Here is a 20,756-nt window from a genome sequence, read left to right as displayed (position 1 = left end):
AGTCCAGGTGCACCTTTAAGACTAAAATAGAAAAGAGTCCAGTAGCACCTTTAACCAACTTTATTGATGCATCTGACAACGAAAACTGTGATTCTCAAAAGCTTATGCTTTCGTCTGACGAAGAGAACTGTGATTCTCTAAAGCTTATGCTACAGTAAAGTGGGTTAGTCTGAAAGGTGCTACTGGACTCTCTTCTATTTTGCTACTACAGACTAACACGGCTAACTCCTCTGGCTTTAAGACTAACCAACTTATTTGTAGCATAAGCTTTCAAAAACCACAGCTCTCTTCATCAGATGACGAAGAGAGCAGTGGTTCTCGAAAGCTTATGCTACAAATAAGTTGGTCTTAAAGGTGCACCTGGACACTTTACTCTCTTCCATTTGTAATTCTGCTTATAAGTTTCTGCCAAGTAAATGTTTCCTCCAGTGTGTCTCATACAGTGCGCTCTTATGAAAATAAAATTTTGCTAGTCTTTTAAGGGTTCACAAGTATTTATTTAGTAGTTCTCTCTGCAATTTTAATATACTTGTTTCTGTTTGTGATCTCCCTTCTGTCCCTATATCCCTTTATCAATCTTTACCCCCTCCCCATACATAGAATCCCATTCACATATTGAACTAATGAACGATGAGTATTCCAGCTCTGAAAGGCTGTCCATCTTCACTAGCTAGCTTCCATTCAAAAAAAGTTGCACAAGATTAGTAAGAAATGCATGATTTCGCAAATGGATGGGCTGTAGCCATAATTCTCAGTTTATGCACAAAAGTGTTTAAGTTTTCAGGCCTTCGGCTTGTTCTTAATGTTGAAACAGGCCAGTTTAAAAGTCCATGTCAGAGATCTGGGTCAGTGAAGCCGAAGTAGGATAGACGCTGCTGAACGTGGTATGATAAAAGAGATCAATTCTCTTGGTGTGCTTGCTCATTTCTCTTTTACCTTACTATTCTCTCTAGTTAAATACATTTTGCAGACGTTTGAAGCATTACAGATAATGAGCAGAAACGATGATGTAAGTGACACACCATGACGCAATCTTGTAAAGTTCTTTTAGCAGTGTCTATGTAACTGCTTGGCTAAGCCACTAGGTGGAGAGAGAATCACAACCATTTGGTTAGACTCCCTGCAACAAAGCCTTCAAAACAGATGCCAGGAATTCCGATGAAAAATTATCACTTGTGCACAAACTCAGCTCTTAAACTGGCAGGGGACTTAATAGCTTGGAATATTCAGATAGTAAAATGAAGTGTGTAAGAGGACCGCATCAAGAGCCAAAAAGAAGAACTTCTATAACATACCATATTAAAGAAGAAAGGAAGCAAGGAAGAAACTGAGAATCTTTAAAAAACCTGCATATGAACCAATTTTAAACAGTTTTATTGACTAAGCCACACTTAACGTATTAAACTAATAACATATAAATACAAAACTATATATTCAAAGTGGATCAGAACAAGCAAGAGTTACAGATGTGGTCCCTCATGTACAATTTGACCTTTTGTTCATACTCCGAAAACATCCAACTGTTCACCAAATCTTCAGACGGTGGCTTCCGTATTCTTAATGCAATTGTGTTGCACCAATTCCCGGCTGTTTTTTTAAAATAGTGTTCTATGAGCCAAAAACCTCTTTGAGTCTTATTCCCATCGTTTTCAAAGGATAAACGTCCATTAGCCTTATTGAATCTTAACCAAGTGCTATACATCAATAGCTTGAAAGGTATTCTTGCTTCATGCAAGGACGGATTGGAACCAGTGTCGATTTGTCTATTTAGCAGTGATTCCTGTTGAAGTTCCTGTATTATCAAGGCTTAACGCATATTGATTCAAGCAACCACTTGGCATGTCCAATTTCACATCCATTTCCTGAAAGAAACCTTTTGAGTTAGGACGCAGATGTTCTAGTTCAGCATTTTTGTTGATGCGATGGTTGACCCTGTTTGAGACAGGATCAACCATTGCATCAACACAAATGCTGAACTAGGACATGTTACCAGAAGGGGCAAAACAATCTTAAAACATAAATTGACTTCCCAGAAGTTTTTACTTAAGAAGTACCCATTCCTAGTTATATGATGCCTGACAAACTGGCAACATTCTGCGATGAAAATACAGAAATGTAGTTATGTGAAGGAGATTTTGTTGGATACGTATCGTTGCAGAGTAGAGAATTTGCACAGCAGATAAAGAATCACAGACGTGTTCAGCTTCTAAAATAAATGTTTACTACATATAGGAAAAAATAAAGGATACATTGGAGATAAAATAAAGAAGAGCTAACTTAGAGTCAAGCTACAAGTGACGCCTGACACAGGTTGGACACTTGTCCGCTTCCCTCAAGTTTTGATGGGAAATGTAGGCGTCCTGGTCTTGCAGCTTGGCTCTCCGACTGCTGTCCGATGGACTTTTCAACTGTCACTTGTCCAACATTCCTCCAAGCTGCCTACATTTCCCATCAAGACTTGAGGGAAGCTGACAAGTGTCCAACCTGTGTCAGGCATCACTTGTAGTTTGGCTCTCAGTTCCTACATCCTGAAGATAACGGTCTAACTAACTGTAGAGCAATGGTGTCCTGAGTAAAGGGAAGAATATCAATTGCCCCCCAATAAACCTGGTCAGCCAATAATCAATCCTAGATCTATTAATTAAGCATGCAACTCCCCCTTTACCCTGGTGGGAAGAACAACTCGACATCTAACTGGTCTTATGCAAACTAGTTGTCTCTAACTAAACACAAACAAATTAACTCTTTCATGACTGAAGAGAATGACACTTGTAAAAATCCCAACAGATTTTAGGGTCCTATGAACTCTGAATCAGCAGAAGGCAAATTCACTCTGGTTCAGTTAACGTAAGTGCTTTAAAGAGAGCCACTTGAAGTACTTTCCAAGCCATTCACTGCAGAGTAGCTTCATTAATCTCTGCAGTATTAGTTTAGGGGGAATAGTTCAAATACTGCACTTGGCAGCCCAATTTGAATTACTATTGGAATGGAGTTGTTCTGTGGTCACTGGGCTTACTCCCAGGTAATTCTGCATAAGATTACAACCCAATTCTAAAGAGAGTTAAATCATTGACTTCAATGGATTTAGAAGTGTGTAACTTTAGGGGTGCAGTGCTAATTAGGTAATTTTTTCTTTTTTACCTTGTCATATGCCACATACTCAGCGACATTCAAATGGCCAGGATAAGCAGGACGGCAGCAAATGGATGAGAACTTTCTCTTTAAATAGCTCTATTCACTTCAGTGCTCCTTATAACCATTGCTATAAAGATGTGACTATGAGCAGAACCACAAGTGACAAAAGGCACAGATTGGACACTTGTCTGCTTCCCTCAAGTTTTGATGGGAAATGGAGGCAGCTTGGCGGAATGTTGGACAAGTGACAGTTGAAAAGTCCATTGGACAGCAGTCGGAGAGCCAAGCTGCGAGACCAGGACGCCTACATTTCCCATCAAAACTCGAGGGAAGCTGACAAGTGTCCAATCTGTGCCTTTTGTCACTTGTGGTTCTGCTCTATGTTATCAATACTTTTACATCAACTGGTTTTTTTTTAATAGTAGAAAACCTCACAGCTCTTCCCTCCTTGTGGAAAACACACCAGCGATGTTATTTTCCAGCACATTCAAATTTTTTAAGGAACGGTTTTCATATGCATTCTAGCATAAATTACAATTGTCATGTTGATTGTTGATTCCACATGAGCAATAAGAGTGTGCATGTGGAACATCCCGAAATGCTCAAGAGTCATAAACATTCCCACAATCCAATGCATGTCTTTGGGTGACGCTGGGATTCAGAGAAGGTGGCAGCAATTCAAAGAGGTGAGTGCGCACTCGACTTGTTTTGAGAAGTTTTTTTCTCAGAAGATACACTCACAAACCCTCCAATCGGCTATATCCCAAGTTCAAGAAGCAGTCTAGAGAGCAGGCTTTTTAAAAGAGACTGAAGAAAAGAAAATCACCAAAGGGTGTTGTTGTTGTTTTGACCATAGTAGCACCTTTTGTGAAAAAAATTCTCAGAAAACATCTGGCACAGATAATACACTTATATGTTGCAGCCCATAAATACAACACGGCATATTGTTGATTAATGTGGAATATCAGGGTTGGATAGAAACATTGTATTGTATGTTATTATGTAGCACATATATGTGTAAATGTTTCTTTTCATTCAAAGCAACAGTATGGCTTGTGGTATAACACTTGGATTTTCACACAAAAAGGGGGGGGCAGGCTTAACATGTAAAAAACAAATTCCAAGAGTGTAGTAAAAATGAGAAGGCGTTATTCCCCCTCCACTTCCTTCCCATGGACTTTTCTGTTTCTTTGGTGTTATATCTAGGAATTACATTCTTATGCTACTTCCTTCAAGAAGCAAAAAGTAATGGTTGTCTGTGTGATCTTCACAACAGCATTGTGGGGTAAACTAAGCCAAGAAAAAGCCTAAAAGTAAAAATGGTAAAGGTAGTCCCCTGTGCAAGCACTGAGACATTACTGACCCATGGGGGGACATCGCATCACGATGTTTTCTTGGCAAGACTTTTGTTACGGGGTGGTTTGCCATTGCCTTCCCCAGTCATCTACACTTTATCCCCAGGAAACTGGGGTACTCATTTTACCGACCTCAGAAGGATGGAAGGGCGAGTCAACCTTGAGCCGGCTACTTGAACCCAGCTTCTGCCAGGATCGAACTCAGGTAGTGAGCAGAGCATGCGCTGCAGTACTGCAGGTTACCTCTCTGCGCCACGGGGTTTATCACACAGCATTGTGTGGTAAACTAAGCCAAGAAAAAGCCTATGTTCACCCTAAAGCTCTAACATTCAGGTGACCTTGTTACATTCTTTCTTATAACGGAGAAAATGATTTTGATTCACACAACTTTATTGGAAAACCAGACTCTGTTTGCAGAATGTTACTTCTTAGCTGCCATTCACAATCTTTCCCAACCAGCTTGGAGCTTCCATCGGCTACAGAGAAGTCTACAATGAGTCTCCCGTTGCAGAAACCAAGTTTCACACCAAGGACACCTTATAAAAGTACATAGCCAAAGAGAACAAAGTAAAACCAAGCTGGCACAGGTTAAGTCCTTGTAACTCTGATGTCACAGTTTTAGCTATTAGAGCATATAGTACAGCAAGCACACACATAATACATACAAGAAACATAAATGTCTGTACATGTCATATGGGTAGTATGAAGAATAGTTATATCTTCAAATCTGAGTAAACAAGTGTTTACCTGGTACCTCAATCTTACCGTCCGATTGATTTCAGTGGTGCGTCATTCTAAGTCAGTGTGTTTAGGGTAAGTGAGAGAGAGAGAGAGCACTTTTAGATATCACAAATTCAGTCTTTTCTGAGTATAGAAAGAAGACCATAGGCAGTTTTGTGATGATGACAGTTTTGTGATGTGTAATCACAAAACAGCAATAGTATAATTAAGGTTTCCTTAGCAGGTATATGTGTAGTTAAGTCAAAGAGCTGTCCTAGGATTGTCATCTTTTCAAACAGAGCAGGGTGCAAGAAGGCAGGTTCACTGTAATAGTGAGAAAAATGCCACAACTTTGAGCAGTTCAGCAATGAAACAAACTGCCATCTAGGATGTGGAATCAAGGCAAATACGAACATGTTCAGTTGAAAAGCTTTAGGGGTTTTGTGGAAATAATTAGGTTGAGCTGTGGTTGGACTGCTTCCCTCCCCAAATGTAATGTTTCTCACTTGTTTAACTTAATTTGGAGCCAAGAAACCAGCTGCAAATATCCCCTTTTTAAAATCAAAAACCAAATTTGTGATACACTAATTACACATGAATGGGTGAGGACCTTTCCCAAGTTAATCTCTAGATTATTTCATAAGGAGTTTTCATCACTTTGATTTCAGAGTTGATGAGGGATGCCACTGTAAGGTACCATGAAATCAGTGATTATGTCAACAGTCATAACTTAGAAGATTTATGTCACTGCGTTATATTGTTTCATATACAACGTGCCAAGGATGAAATTGATATCTGGGCTGTTGATCTCTTTTGTCAAATGCTAACGATCATCCTAGATAGAATATCTATTGCACAGTCAAGAAAAAAATGTAACATTACAGCATTACTAAATTTACAGTAGCAATACAGAAGTTGAGGAGACTGTTCATAGAATCGATGTTATGAATTTTCTAAGAAATCCATTTGTATGAATATGCCTTGCTAAAGTCCCCCCTGAAGGAAATTGCTTTATTTTTATTGTTGTTTTACGACATCGTAATAACCCTTTGATTAAACAATAAATTATTTTACAATAATAAGGTAGGTATTTGCTATTCAGCAAGCTATATATTCTCTCCAAACCAACGTCTTGCCTCTTGTTTCATGTATACCCATGTAATGAATTAAATGGCAGTAACCAGGGCTTTTTTTCAGCGGGAATGTGGTGGAACAGAGTTCTGGCACCTCTTGAAAATGGTCACATGGCTGGTGGCCCCGCCCCCTGATCTCCAGACAGAGGGCAATCTAAACTCCCCTCTCTGGAGATCAGGAGGCGGGACCACCAGCCATGTGACCATTTTCACCAAGGGCAATTTAAACTTTAAAAAACTCCCCCCTTGTTCCACTGACCCAAAGTCAGGCCTGGGAGCGTGCACGCACTTTGAGTGTGCACATGTGGTACAAGGGGCACCACCTCCCACCAAGAGTTGCCCCTGTGCTGGCAACCCACTGAGTTCCGCCACCTCTTTTCCCAGAAAAAAGCCCTGCCAGTAACATCCCCAAGAAAATCCGACAAGTCCAAATGCAATTTAGAATATTTTAACCTCAACAGCAGAGCACACCATCACACTACAATTCGAAATGCAGTTCTTGTCATCCTGTCATTGAGACCAACATTAGTGACTTACAAGTTCTCAGTGTGTTGTCTATAACTGAAAACCTATTGAGATATGTAATATCAAATTATATTGCTCTCCTGTTGAGAAGTGTCACCTGGGACAATGTACAATTGCTGCAGTCGACTAGACGTGTGATACTTTCCCCCCATTTTTCTCCTTCTAAAGCAAAAGGGAAAAAAATGGGTCATGCATGAAGGATTCATTAGATAATCTGGGATTATAGGTGTGGAATTCCTAGCTATTAGTGTGGGTAGTATACTGTGATATAACACGGTTCCACAGTGAAAATCTATTATCTACAACGGATAAAAATTATTAAGAGGCTAGGGAAGAGTGGAAGAGGCAGCATGCAATATTAATATGCCCAAGAACAATATTCAAATTTAGGCTAGAATTCATTGGAATTTTTCCCCCCTGATAACTCATATAGTATGTTTGGAACAGGAGAGAATGAACAAATGCCAAAGTGCTTGGAGGGTATCAAAAGCCTGATCCTTTCTCTGTGTGGCCTACTGCTGATCTTGTAGCCGCTCAAACAAGTCTCACTGTGCAAGAAGCTTATCAGCTCCTGGTTGGGAAATTCATGGAGCTTTTGTGGATGGAGACTGGGGGAGGGGCAAGGGTTCAGGAGAGAAGGATCTCTGTGGGGTATAATGTCATAGAGTCCACGCTCCAAAGCAGCCATTTGCTCCAGAGGAAGTGATCTCTGTTTTCTGGAGATCAGTTGTAGGTAAAGGTAAAGGTAGTCCCCTGTGCAAACACTGAGTCATTACTGACCCATGGGGGGACATCGACATTTTCTTGGCAGACTTTTTACGGGGTGGTTTGCCATTGCCTTCCCCAGTCATCTACACTTAACCCCCAGGGAACTGGATAGTCATTTTACCGACCTCGGAAGGATGGAAGGCTGAGTCAACCTTGAGCCGGCTACCTGAACCTGGCTTCTGCCAGGTTTGAACTCAGGTCGCGAGCAGAGCTTGGGCTGCAGTACTGCAGCTTACCACTCTGTGCCACGGGACTCTGGAGATCAGTTGTAATTCCAGGAAATCTCCAGCCACCATTTGGAGGTTGATCACCACAGTTAACAAGAGAAGGCTTCTTATAACCTCTTCTGTTTGAAGTTTGCCATTCGAAGTTACTCAGAATAGAGTGGCTTCCGCTGTGCCTTATTTTAGCATCAGCCCGTCATTACTTCTCTTGAGGAAGTGTGGCAAAAGCTCTTAGGCATTTGGAAATATTGCTTGAAAACTGTTTTATGGTTTTATTGCAATTATGTTTTGTTTAAACATGGTTTCATATGGCTAGTTTATTGGAACACCATGCCCTCTCTCTTCCCCTCCAGCGTAATATGTTGTTTTTAGCAGGTGGGGACACTGAGATAATTTTAGATCTGTCCCTATTCCTCTTGTTCCTGGAGTTCCTTTGTCAGACTCAGGAACTGTTTTAATGTATAGAACATGGCAAATTGTGTAGGAACCCACATGTAGTTTGTGAAGTCTCAAAAGGTGGTATGGCACAACCCTCAAGAACGACTGCTATCAGATACTTAGGGCCGCTTTGTAATTACATTTTTCCTTCATAAAAATAGTCCTGTATAACAAAAAATGCCCAGATGCATGAAGAACAGATTTATTTATTTTTTGGCCACAAATAATTCATAGTCTACGAAGCAGCCCTAAAGCAGGGGGCAGAGGCTGGGAGTGGGGAATCCCTCACCCCCACCAGAGGACCTGGTAATTGTATATTCCAGGAAAGGGAACAGAAATTGTGGACAAGCAGTTGACCACTTAATTTGCCCACATGCACTTTTCTTTATTAGAAACCATTGATAACATTTCTTGTAATCCCAGGGTTACTTGGACTGCAGTTTGAAATCCACGGCCTTAAAGGAATGGTAGAAAGGTCTACAGATTGTTAAGGATGCCAATGCTATTTCTTCTACAGGCCTGAAAATTCTCAATACTGCTACAATCTGATGAGAGACATAAGGGTGCCAACCTCCAGATGGGGCCTGGAGATCTTCTGGAATTACAACTGATCTCCAGGTGGCAGAGATTTATTCACCAGGGAAAATGGCCGCTTTGGAGCATGGACTCTATGGCATTACACCCAGCTGAAGTCCCTCCCCACCTCAACCCCTGCCCTCCCCTGGCTCCACCCTCAAATCTCCAGGAATTTCCTAACCTAGAGTTGGCAACCCCAGAGGCATAGTTGAGATAGCACTGAGTTAATTAACCATCTGTTAATTCCCTCAAGTTTTGATGGGAAATGTAGGCATCCCGGTCTTGCAGCTTGGCTCTCCGACTGCTGACCAATGGACTTTTCAACTGTCACTTGTCCAACATTCTGCCAAGCTGCCTACATTTCCCATCAAAACTTGAGGGAAGCTGACAAGTGTCCAACCTGTGTCAGGCATCACCTGTAGTTTGGCCCTATCTCAAGTATGTAAGTTGGCCTCCTTATCCTTGGGACATCCAACAAAGTGTGTGAATGCATATGACTTAGCCCCAAGCGCTTGGTAGAAGAACCAGCTGTGAAATTAAATAAGGGTGCTACTCCCCTTCACGCCGCTTGGGGCCACTAGAGAGCTAAAAGCAATGGATGTGGCTCAGACAAATTCCCTTTACAACCGTTATGTGCTTTCAAGAGACAGAAACTCTTCTGCTAGCTATTGAGCTGAGGAGAGGAAGCTGTTGTTTAAAAGCAATAGCCACAGAGGAATTCTTTACAGGAGGAAGTATCTGGACAGTAAAACCACTCTCCTTAGTTCAAAGAATTTAAAACACTACTGAGGTGAAACAGATGTGTACGGTTTGGGAGTTTGTTTGGGATCCACGAATAAGCACTCTCTGTGTTGGGAGCGCTGAATGTGGCTGTTGTCTTGCAAGGCCAGTTCTTATTAGCCCAGGAGTCTAAGGGTCAAACCACATGAGACAAAATACACTCGAATTACACTCGGATTACAAAATACACTTGAATTACCCATGTAATTCGAGTACATTTTGTCTCATGTGGCGAGACCCTAAATGATCTTGACTTTAAACTCCAATGGAACAAAGGTTTGTGAGAATAAACCCAGCCATTCTCATTCTTTTAGCATCCAGAAATTAATGTTTCAAATGATTTTTAAATTGATGGATTTGGAAGCCTTTAGATTATAGAATTATAGGGGGCCAGAAAGGACCCACAAGGCGAATCTTCCAAAGCCAGAAATTCTTACCAGAGAACCCAACAGTTTCCATGTTATTGTGACACAAGCAGAAAAGAGGAAAATAAAACGGTATCCAAAAGGGCTAAGTAAGCAAGTTATGTAGAGCAGCGATTTCTAGTGGTGTGCGTGCCAATGCCTTTAGTAGCCAATGCCTTTAGTAGTGGTGTTACAGAGAAAATTTTAGCAGGTGTGATCCTGAGACTGGTTTCTTAAAAGGGGATTTTAAAAATTTCCAGGTCTGTTAGGCAACATGCTAAAATGCCACACCACCTTGATCTGCCTCTGTACTTTGCAGCTCTTTCATCCAACTTGGCTTGTCAACACCTTTTTAACCTTCTTGTTGACACACAAGCAACAGCATTGCCAAATAGCCTGGAGAAAATGTCTGTCCCTTTAACAGAGGCTTAATAGCATGTTATTTACCTCTATTTCCTGAAAAGTTTCAGCTGCCTGTTTCCATGCATTAAATCTCTATTTAAGGGGCAGGGCATTTTCCTCCTTGCCTGTTGGCCATTCTCCTAAGCAAGCTTCCCTCGCAGAGACCAGTGGGGCGCCCTGTTATTTCCCTTCATACCTGTCGGCAAATTCAGGCCTCCAAGTCACATTGGCTGTTGCTGCTCATTCCTTAGATATCTGGCCCCACTGAACTTATTACCCAGCTTCCTACATTGCTGTTGATGTTGAGGCCATAACCCAAGTGGACCCACAGCCCTATATGAATAGGGTTGTCAGGTCCCTCTATCCTCCTAGCAGGAGGGGGGGCAACCTGGCATTAATCTTATGCCAGTGATGTGCTGCTTTTCATGCACGCTCCAGCATCTGCATGATGACATCACCCCCAGAAGTGATGTCATCATGCCAGCGTTCCATGCAGGGCTGATTCAGCCCATTTGCGGCCCAAATCAGCCCCAAACGAAGCGCAGCAATGCTCCTGCGGCTGGGGTGGAACTGTTGCACCGCTTGGGAGTGCGCAAACTGCACGTGCTCTTAGGATGCCTGCCAGTGGTGGGCAACCTCCACGGGGCTTGCCACCTCCTGCTGATCATTGGCAGATCAGCGGGCAAGGGTGCAAACCACTGGGAGTTTGTCCACCACCAGCAGGCACCTGGGAACCCTATATATGAATCACCAGTTCATCCTGTCTAAATATTTTCCCAGAACCCCAGGCCTTTTAATATATGGGAGAATAAGCACATCTTTTTAGAACAGGAAAATTTCTGGTTAAAAAAATATAAATGGCAGCTTCTGTTCCCCAAGAGCACCAAACCTCTACCAAGTTCTCCTACATAAAATTCCCTCTGGAGGATTTTTCAAGATGGCAATCACCATTATACTTTAAGGATAATACCAGCACAGGGATAACTTAAGCAAGTTACTATTTATTTTAAAAAGCTTCTAAACAACTATTCATATTTATGTTTCTAATGCTAACAACTGAGAGACTGTAGGAGACATGCAGATGAAAAGGCTCGAGAAAGTTTTGATAATGACAGTTTTTAAAACATTCATTATCTTTCTGAAAACAGGGGAGCCCTATCCAGCGATGAAGGCAGGCTGCAGCCTTGGTTGGAGTTCTTTGTAGAGCTTTTCATTGTCTACCTACAGCACGAGGTCCTCCATTGCACAGTGTGCGACAAAAGTAGGCCAAGGGAATGTTTACACAAAGATATACAAATCTCTGAGTAGAAGAGTTAGACTCTGATAACTGTATTTTAATTACAAGAGAGATGCGGAAGCAAATATCCCCCCCGCTCTTGCATATATTATACACACCACTATGTGACTCTTTTCATATTAAGCCCCTAAAGCCATTTTGAAGCAATATGATGACCATAACATTCAGCCGCAAGCACCTGGATCTATCAGTCTATCTAGCACCCACAAGACCATTTTTCATCTTAATGTACCATGCTGTTCTCTCATCTAATCCTCAGTGGCGTAACCTACACAATCCTCACAAAGCCTTAGTTAATATTTACTTCCTTTAATAAAGAGGCCAAAAGGATACATGTCCTCTGTGACTCCAAAAGAGATCATCTAGTATTCCTGCCGTTTGAGGGGAGGCATAAAATGTTACACAGAAATTGTGCTACGAACAAAATCTAGGCTGTTTTCACACATCTTTACCGTCGTGCAAAACTCACGGAATGACAGCGTCTTCGTGGTGCGATTTTTGATGTCATTGTGCCACGAAACGGAATCATGATGGAATATCGTGCCATGAAGACGCCGTTGTTCTGTAAGTTTTGCGCGATTTTGCGCAACGGTAAAGATGTGTGAAAATGTTTTTTTAATTATTTCCCCATTTTTAAAAGGAAGTTGCAGTGACGGCATTGTGATCACAAGAAATAATTTTAGTATTATGCGGGACTTCAACGCAAGGTAGGGTTGCCAACCTGCAGGTGAGGCCTGGGGATCTCCTGGAATTACAGCTGATCTCTCAGCCTAACCTACCTTACAGGGTTGTTGTGACAATAAAATGGAGGAGAGGAGAATGCAATGTGAGCCAGTTTGGGTCTCCATTGGGGAGAAAGGCAGGGTATAAATAAAATAAAATAAAATAGTTCTCCCGGTAACAGAGATGTCTCCCCTTGAGAAAATGGCTGTTGTGGAGGGTGGACTTTATGACATTATACTCTGCTGTGGCTCTCCTCTCTCTTGGTTCCTCCCTCAAATCTCCAGGAATTTCCCAACATGGACTTGGCAACTGTAATACAAGGTCAACTTGCATTACAGTTAATACTCCAAAGAAGTATCAATACTCCAAAGGAGTATTAACTGACCCCTAGCTGACAATCTGAAGGTACCAGAGGTGTGTGGAAAATGATGGAAGTCCAACTTAGAGTCCTTGTAAAACTAGTTGCTGGTCATGGGGTTTAACAGAATCACTAATACTAAACCTTTATCAGAATCCAAAACATAATTAAAGTCTGCTGGTAAAATAAGAACTAAGAAAATTTTTACACATTACGGTTTAGTTCACATTTGGACCTCTCCTATGCTATTTATATGCATTTTATTATTGTTTGTGCAGATTAGAAGTGTAATGTGAATGAATGCCCTAAGCATTCTGTATTTCCAAGTTTCTGATCAGATTTTCCAACTCCCTGGTCAGGGTGGGGGATACCCTGCCTCCAATGGGTGTTTCCCACTGCAACGAAGCTCACCAGCTGGGGAAACAATGGCAGGACATGGAGAGGGAACATTGGCAGCATCCTAATGCACTGACATCATTCCCAGTGTGCCTGGAAGTGATGTCAAGTTAAACCATAGAGTTTTTCCCAAATACCAGAGCATCCCCTGGTGACATGCAGACATCACTTCCTGGCACATGGGAATGATGTCAGTGCATCACCAGTAACAAGAATGATGTCACTAGCGAGCCCCCTGTGGTCCCACAAGTCCCCATTTCCTACCTGGCCCCTATTTCTGTTTATCCAGATATTTTGGATGGATGAAATCAAACAGTATGCCACTAAATTCTTGGCTGTTGCCAAGATTATGCTTATGAAGTTCCTTTACTCATGGCTTCAAATGCCTATGGTTAGCAGTAAAAATCACAGTGCAAGACCAGAGCAGTATTGTTTGCTTCTAGCCCTGAACCCAGTAATAATGCAAAGTCATTTTGATATCTCCGAGGCCATAAAACTTAATAGTCTATTCTTAAATAGCCCAAGACTTACCAGCGAATATGCAAGTAATCTTATGGACAAACCATTCAGAGCAAAGAGATGATATGATAACGTTCACACATCACAGGGCTAAACTGTCTGCGGCTTCCTTGATAGGGTATGTTTTATGTTTCATTGTAATTATAGGAACTAACAGTAACTCTTATAGGAACTAGAGTAACTCTTCATTAAAGAAGTCTGGTTGTACTGCCAGGGAACCCAAAGACTTTGGCTAGAATGAGGGCAACGAACGGAAGAATTTTGCATTAAATCTTACTCAATTTGTATACTTTGTTCTGAATGCAAAACTTCATTAAGTTATGAAATGACACGATCAGAAATATGGCTAGAAAAGGGAAATAGCACCCTTTGGGCAGTGTGGAAATGGGGAAGAAGAAGAAGAGAGCTGGCAAGCTCAGTGGAATGACTGAGTCCTGTCATTGATTTATGGAAGCTCCATCCACTTCTTTTCTATGCTGAACTTTTTCCAGATACGGCCTGTATCATTTTCAAATAGAATTAAAGACTTGTCCTTCCTTCCCACAAGGTACCAGATTCTGACACTGAACTCAGATTTATAAGATAATTACAACCACGTGGATTGTTAGATGCTCATATCACCAAAATGTAATATATTAACAAGCTCAGATAGCAAAGAGGAAGGTCCTGTCCTTAGGACAAGACGCTGGTACAGTTTCTCCAGATTTTTTTTTTTTTGCTCTGGAAGAAGACTCATATTTGGGTAGCATTAAAACTATTCACACAATTTGCTGTTTAAGGTTTACTAAGGCCCTACAAGAAACAGGCTTCATGTCGCTTGAAAGTAAGCCCCATGAAGATCAGTGGTACATAACAAAACGGTTTGTATTGGGCTGCCAGTTCTCAGAATCTTGACGTGCTCCTGTTATTTGTTCAGCTTGCATTAAACTAATATATTCTTGCAGCATCACAGCAAGATGGATAAGTCAAGCTTTTATCTCGAGGGTAGAAATCCCAACTATTTAATTTGTGCTATTCATACCTGTCCCCGCAGTGTTATGGCTACATGCATCTTAGTTTCCCCATGAAGCACCAACTGCGATTGGATTGCTTTTGCAAACAGAATTCTGACCAGATTGTTATTCCAACAGAAAGGGAAGCAAATGTTTTTCTAGCACCCAGAGCTTTTTGGGGGGGGAAAGAGGTGGTGGCATCACTTTGGGTCAGCTGGAACAAGGCAGGAGTTTTTTAAAGTTTAAATTGCCTTGGCGAATATGGACACATGGCCGGTGGCCCCACCCCCTGCTCTCCAGACAGAGGGGAGTTTAGATTGCCCTCACTGGAGATCAGGGGGCGGGGCCACCAGCCATGTGACCATTTTTAAGAGGTGCCAGAACTCCGTTCCACCGCATTCCCACTGAAAAAAAGCCCTGCTCGCACCTATATTTGTTGGGGTGAGAAAGTGCACAATGGATGCAGCTCTTAGATCCAGCCATAATAGCATCTCATTCTGAAGAATACCAGAACTCTGCAAGAGTAGAAGCACCATTGGGAGGTCATGGTGGGGGCAGAGATATTTTGTTGTGTGAGAAAATCCTTATATACCCTCTGATGCTTGATCTATGGGCCAAACTACAAGTGACGAATGACACAGGTTGGACAGTTGTCAGCTTCCCTCAAGTTTTGATGGGAAATGTAGGCGTCCTGGTCTTGCAGCTTGGTTCTCCGACTGCTGTCCAATGGACTTTTCAACTGTCACTTGTCCAACATTCTGCCAAGCTGCCTACATTTCCCATCAAAACTTGAGGGAAGCTGACAAGTGTCCAACGTGTGTCATTCGTCACTTGTAGTTTGGCCCTATGTTAGCTATTCTATCCATACAAGCCATCAAATGACCAGTGTATGTGTGTATGAGTTCACTCTGCTCTGATTCTGTTATTTTTTAAAAAAATGACACTTAGTTGTCCTTCATTGGTATCCCAAAAAAGCCTCCCAGAAACAGACACGACTTTGCCCTGTGCCAGTGTTAACAGCTGTGGTAGCCTAACCGCTGTGGCAAGAGTTCCTCTTGGGGAAAGGCTGCCCTGGGGCTGCCCTCGGCCATCTGCTATGCCCGTATATGGACTCCCAATATTTGTTTAAATAGCCTGCTCCTGGACTATTTTAATGACTTTTAAAAAATTATTATTGATTTTATGTTTTTGTGACTTAATGTATTTTTTGAATGTTGTTAGCCACCCTGAGCCCATCTGTGGGGAGGGTGGGGTATAAATCAAATCAAATAAATAAATAAAATGTATTGTAAAGGCTTTTTCCTTATATGAATTGGAGTTTCAGTTTGGCTGGTCTTTGATTGCCCTGGCCAGATTTTTTTTACTGGTCTTGCTTTTGTTTTAAGAAACTGTGGTTATCTGTCAGAGGCAATCTTAACGCTCTGTCTCTGAAACTTGACCTGTGATTGCTATTGGATACATATAAGCTATCATCATGTGATTGTAAATTTGCTCGGTTCTGATTCTAATAGAAAAGTAAGGGACAGAAGGAACGGTACTATATGTCTTTTCAATCTGGTACAGGATCAGGAGAACTGGGCCATGACGGAAAAGGTAAATTTTAACCCCATCCCAGGTGGATCATTCTTATTCAACTGACAGATACTAGAAATTCAATCTAATGCTTTGACAGTACACATCCTATCAACAGCAGATCTTTAAATACAAAAACAATTAAAGAGGCCTTGTAACGGGGATGGAAACAGGGCAAAACATCATTTCTGTCAAATGATGATAAAGGATCTCGTTATAGCTAGAGAGAGAGAGAGAGAGATTCTCCTCTCCCCAACAGCATCCATATATTTTCTGCACTGATTTAAGCTATGAAAGTTTCCAGTCCTAACTCTGAAGATACCATTTCATTAATGGGTTTGTAACCAAGATGGTGGATATCAGTTCTTCTCCCTAAACACACACACATTGCCTTATGGCCGTATGGATTTTCAGTTTTGATAGAAATATATATTCAACATTTGCCTACTCAACAGCACATAAAGCTGTGCTTTGGAAGCACCTACAGATTGAAGGTGGGGAGTTTCCAGGTCTCTGCTTTCCTAGGCTGATAACTTTTCTGAATGCCAACCTCTTGCCTATGTCTCACTCGGCTTCGTTAGGGGGCCGACATGTATTTGATTCAACCAAGTCCTTTTTTAAAAAGTCTAGTTGAAATTGGAAATAGAGAGTATAAAACTGTAGTCCATGTACTTACTGGAAAAATCTGTGAGGGGTTTTTATCTCAAAATCACTCTTGTAGATATGCTGTAGGGATTCTCTCAATGCATGATTACACCGTGTGCAGACATACACATATTTGTGCATGCTTCAGGACTTATTTACCCCTACATATTAGCTTTTTAAAATTAACACCTTCCAAAATGTCCTTCCTTGACTGAGAAGCAAGCCTACTCCACGAACCAATCCATCTCATGCATGACCCTTCCCTTAAGAGAAGGGAGAAAGACCTGATTTGCCGTGGGCTGCTGCCTTCTATGAAGAAGCAGGAAGGAGATGACTGGACAGCTGCAGAAGTCTTTCAGATGCTTGTCTGGAGGTCTCCATTGAGCAGTGTCCTTTGGGTTTCTGTGGCTTCATTTAACCTGGATTTATCCTGCTTGCTGTCACTCCTATCTGTTTCATCCATGCCACTGACTTTCATCAGGCAGAGAACGTTCTGGAAGCTTTTCTTGAAGTTATCAGACAAGAAGGCATAGAGGATAGGGTTAGCACAGCTATTGGCATAGGTGAGGCCCACAACAAAATCAAACATGCCCTTGAGAACCGGGGTGGGCACAATGGAGACCGAGACCGAGTAGACGTTAAAGATGTAGAAGGGCAGCCAGCAAAAGATGAAAACAGCCACCACAATGGACACCATCCGGGTAACTTTCTTCTCTGATCTTTTCCTCTTAGAGGAGCCCACCCTGATACCAGAGGACTTGACTTTGATGATAATGAAGAGGTAACAAAGGCAGATGATGGTAAGGGGGACCAAGAAGCCGAGAATAAAGGCATAGATTATGAAACCAGTATACCAAGCGCCAGACTCATCTGGCCAGATGATGGTACAGCTACTGCTTCCATGGTTATGGGCAACTCCGGCATATATCATGATCGGCATGATGACCAGAAGGGAAATGCCCCATACAGCTACATTGACAATCTTTGCTGTTGTCGGCCGCCTCCATTTGGCAGATTTTATGGGATGCACTACAGCAAGGTACCTGTCAACACTCATTACTGTGAGGCAGAAGATGCTGGTGAACTGGTTGATGCCATCCACAGTCATGACAATCCGACAGATGGCTTTCCCGAAGGGCCAATGGACTAGAGCCACCTGCATCGCCAAAAACGGCAGCCCCAACATGAACAGTTCGTCGGCTATCGCCAAGTTGAGTATGTAGATGTTGGTGATCGTCTTCATCTTGGCATAGCGGAGGATGACATAAATGACCAGGGTGTTACCACACAGTCCCACAATGCAAAGCACAAAATAAAGGAAGGTGAGGATGGCATTGCTGGTCAGGTCATAGTGGTTGCCCGTGATGTTTATGGAGGTGTTCGTGGTAGGAGTCTCTGGGGAGAAACTATCAAACTGAGAGGCTGAGGGAAACCAGAACACTGTGGTGTTGAGCAAGTCATACTTCAGGTCCATGGTGCAACTGGTGTTACCGTGTGCCAGGAAAACACTTCAGGCAAAGAAAACGGTCATGTCAGTTGACTCAGGGTGCTCCCAGATGAGTGGAAAGATCTGGAATCGAAACACAGAATGAAGAGGGAATAAGGCTTAGCTTGTCTCGGTATAATGAAAAAGGCAGGATACATAAGTTTCATGGCATAAGTCAGTCTTTCTCTAACAGAGACCAGGTTTCCTCAACAGAAGCCACTATCTCCTCCAAGGTATCTAGATTTTTTCTTTAGTCACGCTGAGTGGAATTTCTTACAGCATACTGACTCTGGGGCCAAGCAAGAGCTCCAGGAGAACAGAAGATAGCACACGGCAAGGTGCAGATTAATACATCCTTATGTTAGTCTCTGGGTTAATCATTAAGAAGAAGAAAAAACAGCCTAGTCCTGTGGCTGCATATACAGTCCAAAAACCAGGACTAAGCAATGGCACAAGGGGGTGGGTTGGTCCTGAAACTGAACCCTGGGACATAATCTTCCCTAGGCCTCCTCAGTCTTGACAAAAGTATCAATACTTAGCATTTATAGACTGGGGGGGAGGGTGCTGGATGATCAAAACACCTCTTATACATTACCTCAGTAATCCTTACAATAGTCCTGTATAGTAGGTTAGTACTGTTGATCATATCTGAATGCTACACTTCCGCTAAGAAGCTCAGGGTGACATCCATAGGTCTATCTTATCCCCACACACAAAACCTTATGAGGTAGATAAGTCTGAGAGAAAAGGGCTGCAAGTATAACATTGTTAACGGCTACATCACACCAGCTTGTGAACTCTCTCATTATCCCCATACTGTAGATGGAGGCCTGAGGCTGAGAGATAATGGGATGTCTATCCTAAGGGTTGGTGGTTGTGGAAAGGGGGCTGTGTAATTGTTCCTTCTTGTCCCCTTACGAGGCATTGTGGAGGCCTCTTGGCTTAGAATTCTGCGCCTAATGCAAAACCCTTAAGTAAGGGAGACTGCGATTTCATAGAAAGATCATGATTAGATCGCACTTGCGCAGGCTTTTAACTCTACGTCTTAAGCCAATTCATACAACGTATTGGCAGTTAAGAGCCTAATATTGCCCCCCTCCTACTCATGAACTTTTCCCTAGCATTTTAAATCTATATGAGCAAATCAAGACATCCATTTTTCCATTCAAGCATGATGTCATGTACAGCAAACTCCACCTACGTTTTATGTGCATGCAATACTTGGGAGCAGCCAATAAAATGAATCTTGTTAGAGAAGTAGTGATTGACTAACTCCACTAGCATTTTTTTCCCACATTGTAATTACAGTGGACAAAATTAGTTCAGATCATTGTATCTTACTATATAAAAGAGTAGGCATATTCTAGATGACTCACTTCCTACCCTGGTGTGCCACCAGAGGGCACTGCCATGAAGGGAAGCTCAGGTGAGGCAGCCTGACCCTCCAGAGAGCACACCATGGCAGGAAACTCAGCCTGGGAGCAGGAGGGGAGCAGGAGGCAATGCCCGCCACCTGCCTTCATTGAGCTAGGATCAGGAGCGAAGCAGGTAGCACTGCCCCCCCGCCATCTCCAGGTGGGATCAGGAGTGGAACAGGTGGAAATGACCCCTCACCATCACCCAGCTGGGATCAGGGCAGAGCAGGTGGCAATACCTTACCCTGTATTCACCTGGCCAGGATAAAGTGAAGCGCAGGAGGCAATGCCCACTCTCCCCTTTAACCTATTGGGATAAGGAGCGAAGCAGGTGGCAATGCCCACCCACTTTCAACCCACCAGAATCAGCTGCGGAGCAGGTGGCAATGCCCTCCCCCCACCATCTCCCAGTTGGTATCAGGAGTGAAGCAGATGGCAATGCCTGAACCCTGCCTTCGCCCGGCTGGGATAAGACATGGAGCAGGTGGCAATGCCTGCTTCCCACCTTCACCCAGCTGGGATAATAAGCAGAGCAGGTGGCAAGGCCTGCCCTCCCACAGCAACACCCAGTTGGGATCAGGAGCAGAGCAGTGGGCAATGACTGCCCCCTTTGACCCAAGAGTGGAACAGGAGTGGAATAGGTGGCAATGCCTGCCCCTCGCCTTCAACCGGCTGGGATAAGGTGTGGAGCAAGTGGCAATGTCTGATCCCCTCCTTCACCCAACTGGGATAATAAGCAGAACAAGTGGCAAGGCCCGCCTCCCCAGCATCACCCAGTTGGGATCAGGAGTGGAGCAGGCGGCAGTGCCTGCCCCCTGCCTTCACTTTGCCAGGAACATGAGTGGAGCATGAGGCAAGGCCCACCCACCCCTTCACCCAGCCAGGATCAGACG

General features: G+C 42.8%; 1 protein-coding gene across 2 annotated transcripts in view; it reads right to left on the bottom strand.

The window, feature by feature from the left end:
• Positions 1-8,973: 8,973 nt before the first annotated feature.
• SSTR2 (somatostatin receptor 2) overlaps positions 8,974-20,756 on the bottom strand; it is a 49,544-nt gene continuing 37,761 nt past the window's right edge. For both annotated transcript variants that reach the window (XM_054977848.1, XM_054977849.1), the window contains exon 2: positions 8,974-18,532. In XM_054977848.1, the coding sequence (XP_054833823.1) occupies positions 17,318-18,436 (1,119 nt within the window). In that variant the 5' untranslated portion in view covers positions 18,437-18,532 and the 3' untranslated portion in view covers positions 8,974-17,317. The remainder of the gene's footprint in view (positions 18,533-20,756) is intronic.

Source organism: Eublepharis macularius, chromosome 4 (assembly GCF_028583425.1).
Source record: "Eublepharis macularius isolate TG4126 chromosome 4, MPM_Emac_v1.0, whole genome shotgun sequence".
NCBI lineage: Eukaryota > Metazoa > Chordata > Lepidosauria > Squamata > Eublepharidae > Eublepharis > Eublepharis macularius.
Note: the sequence above shows the minus strand (reverse complement) of the source record. Positions and strands in the feature narration are given on the sequence as shown.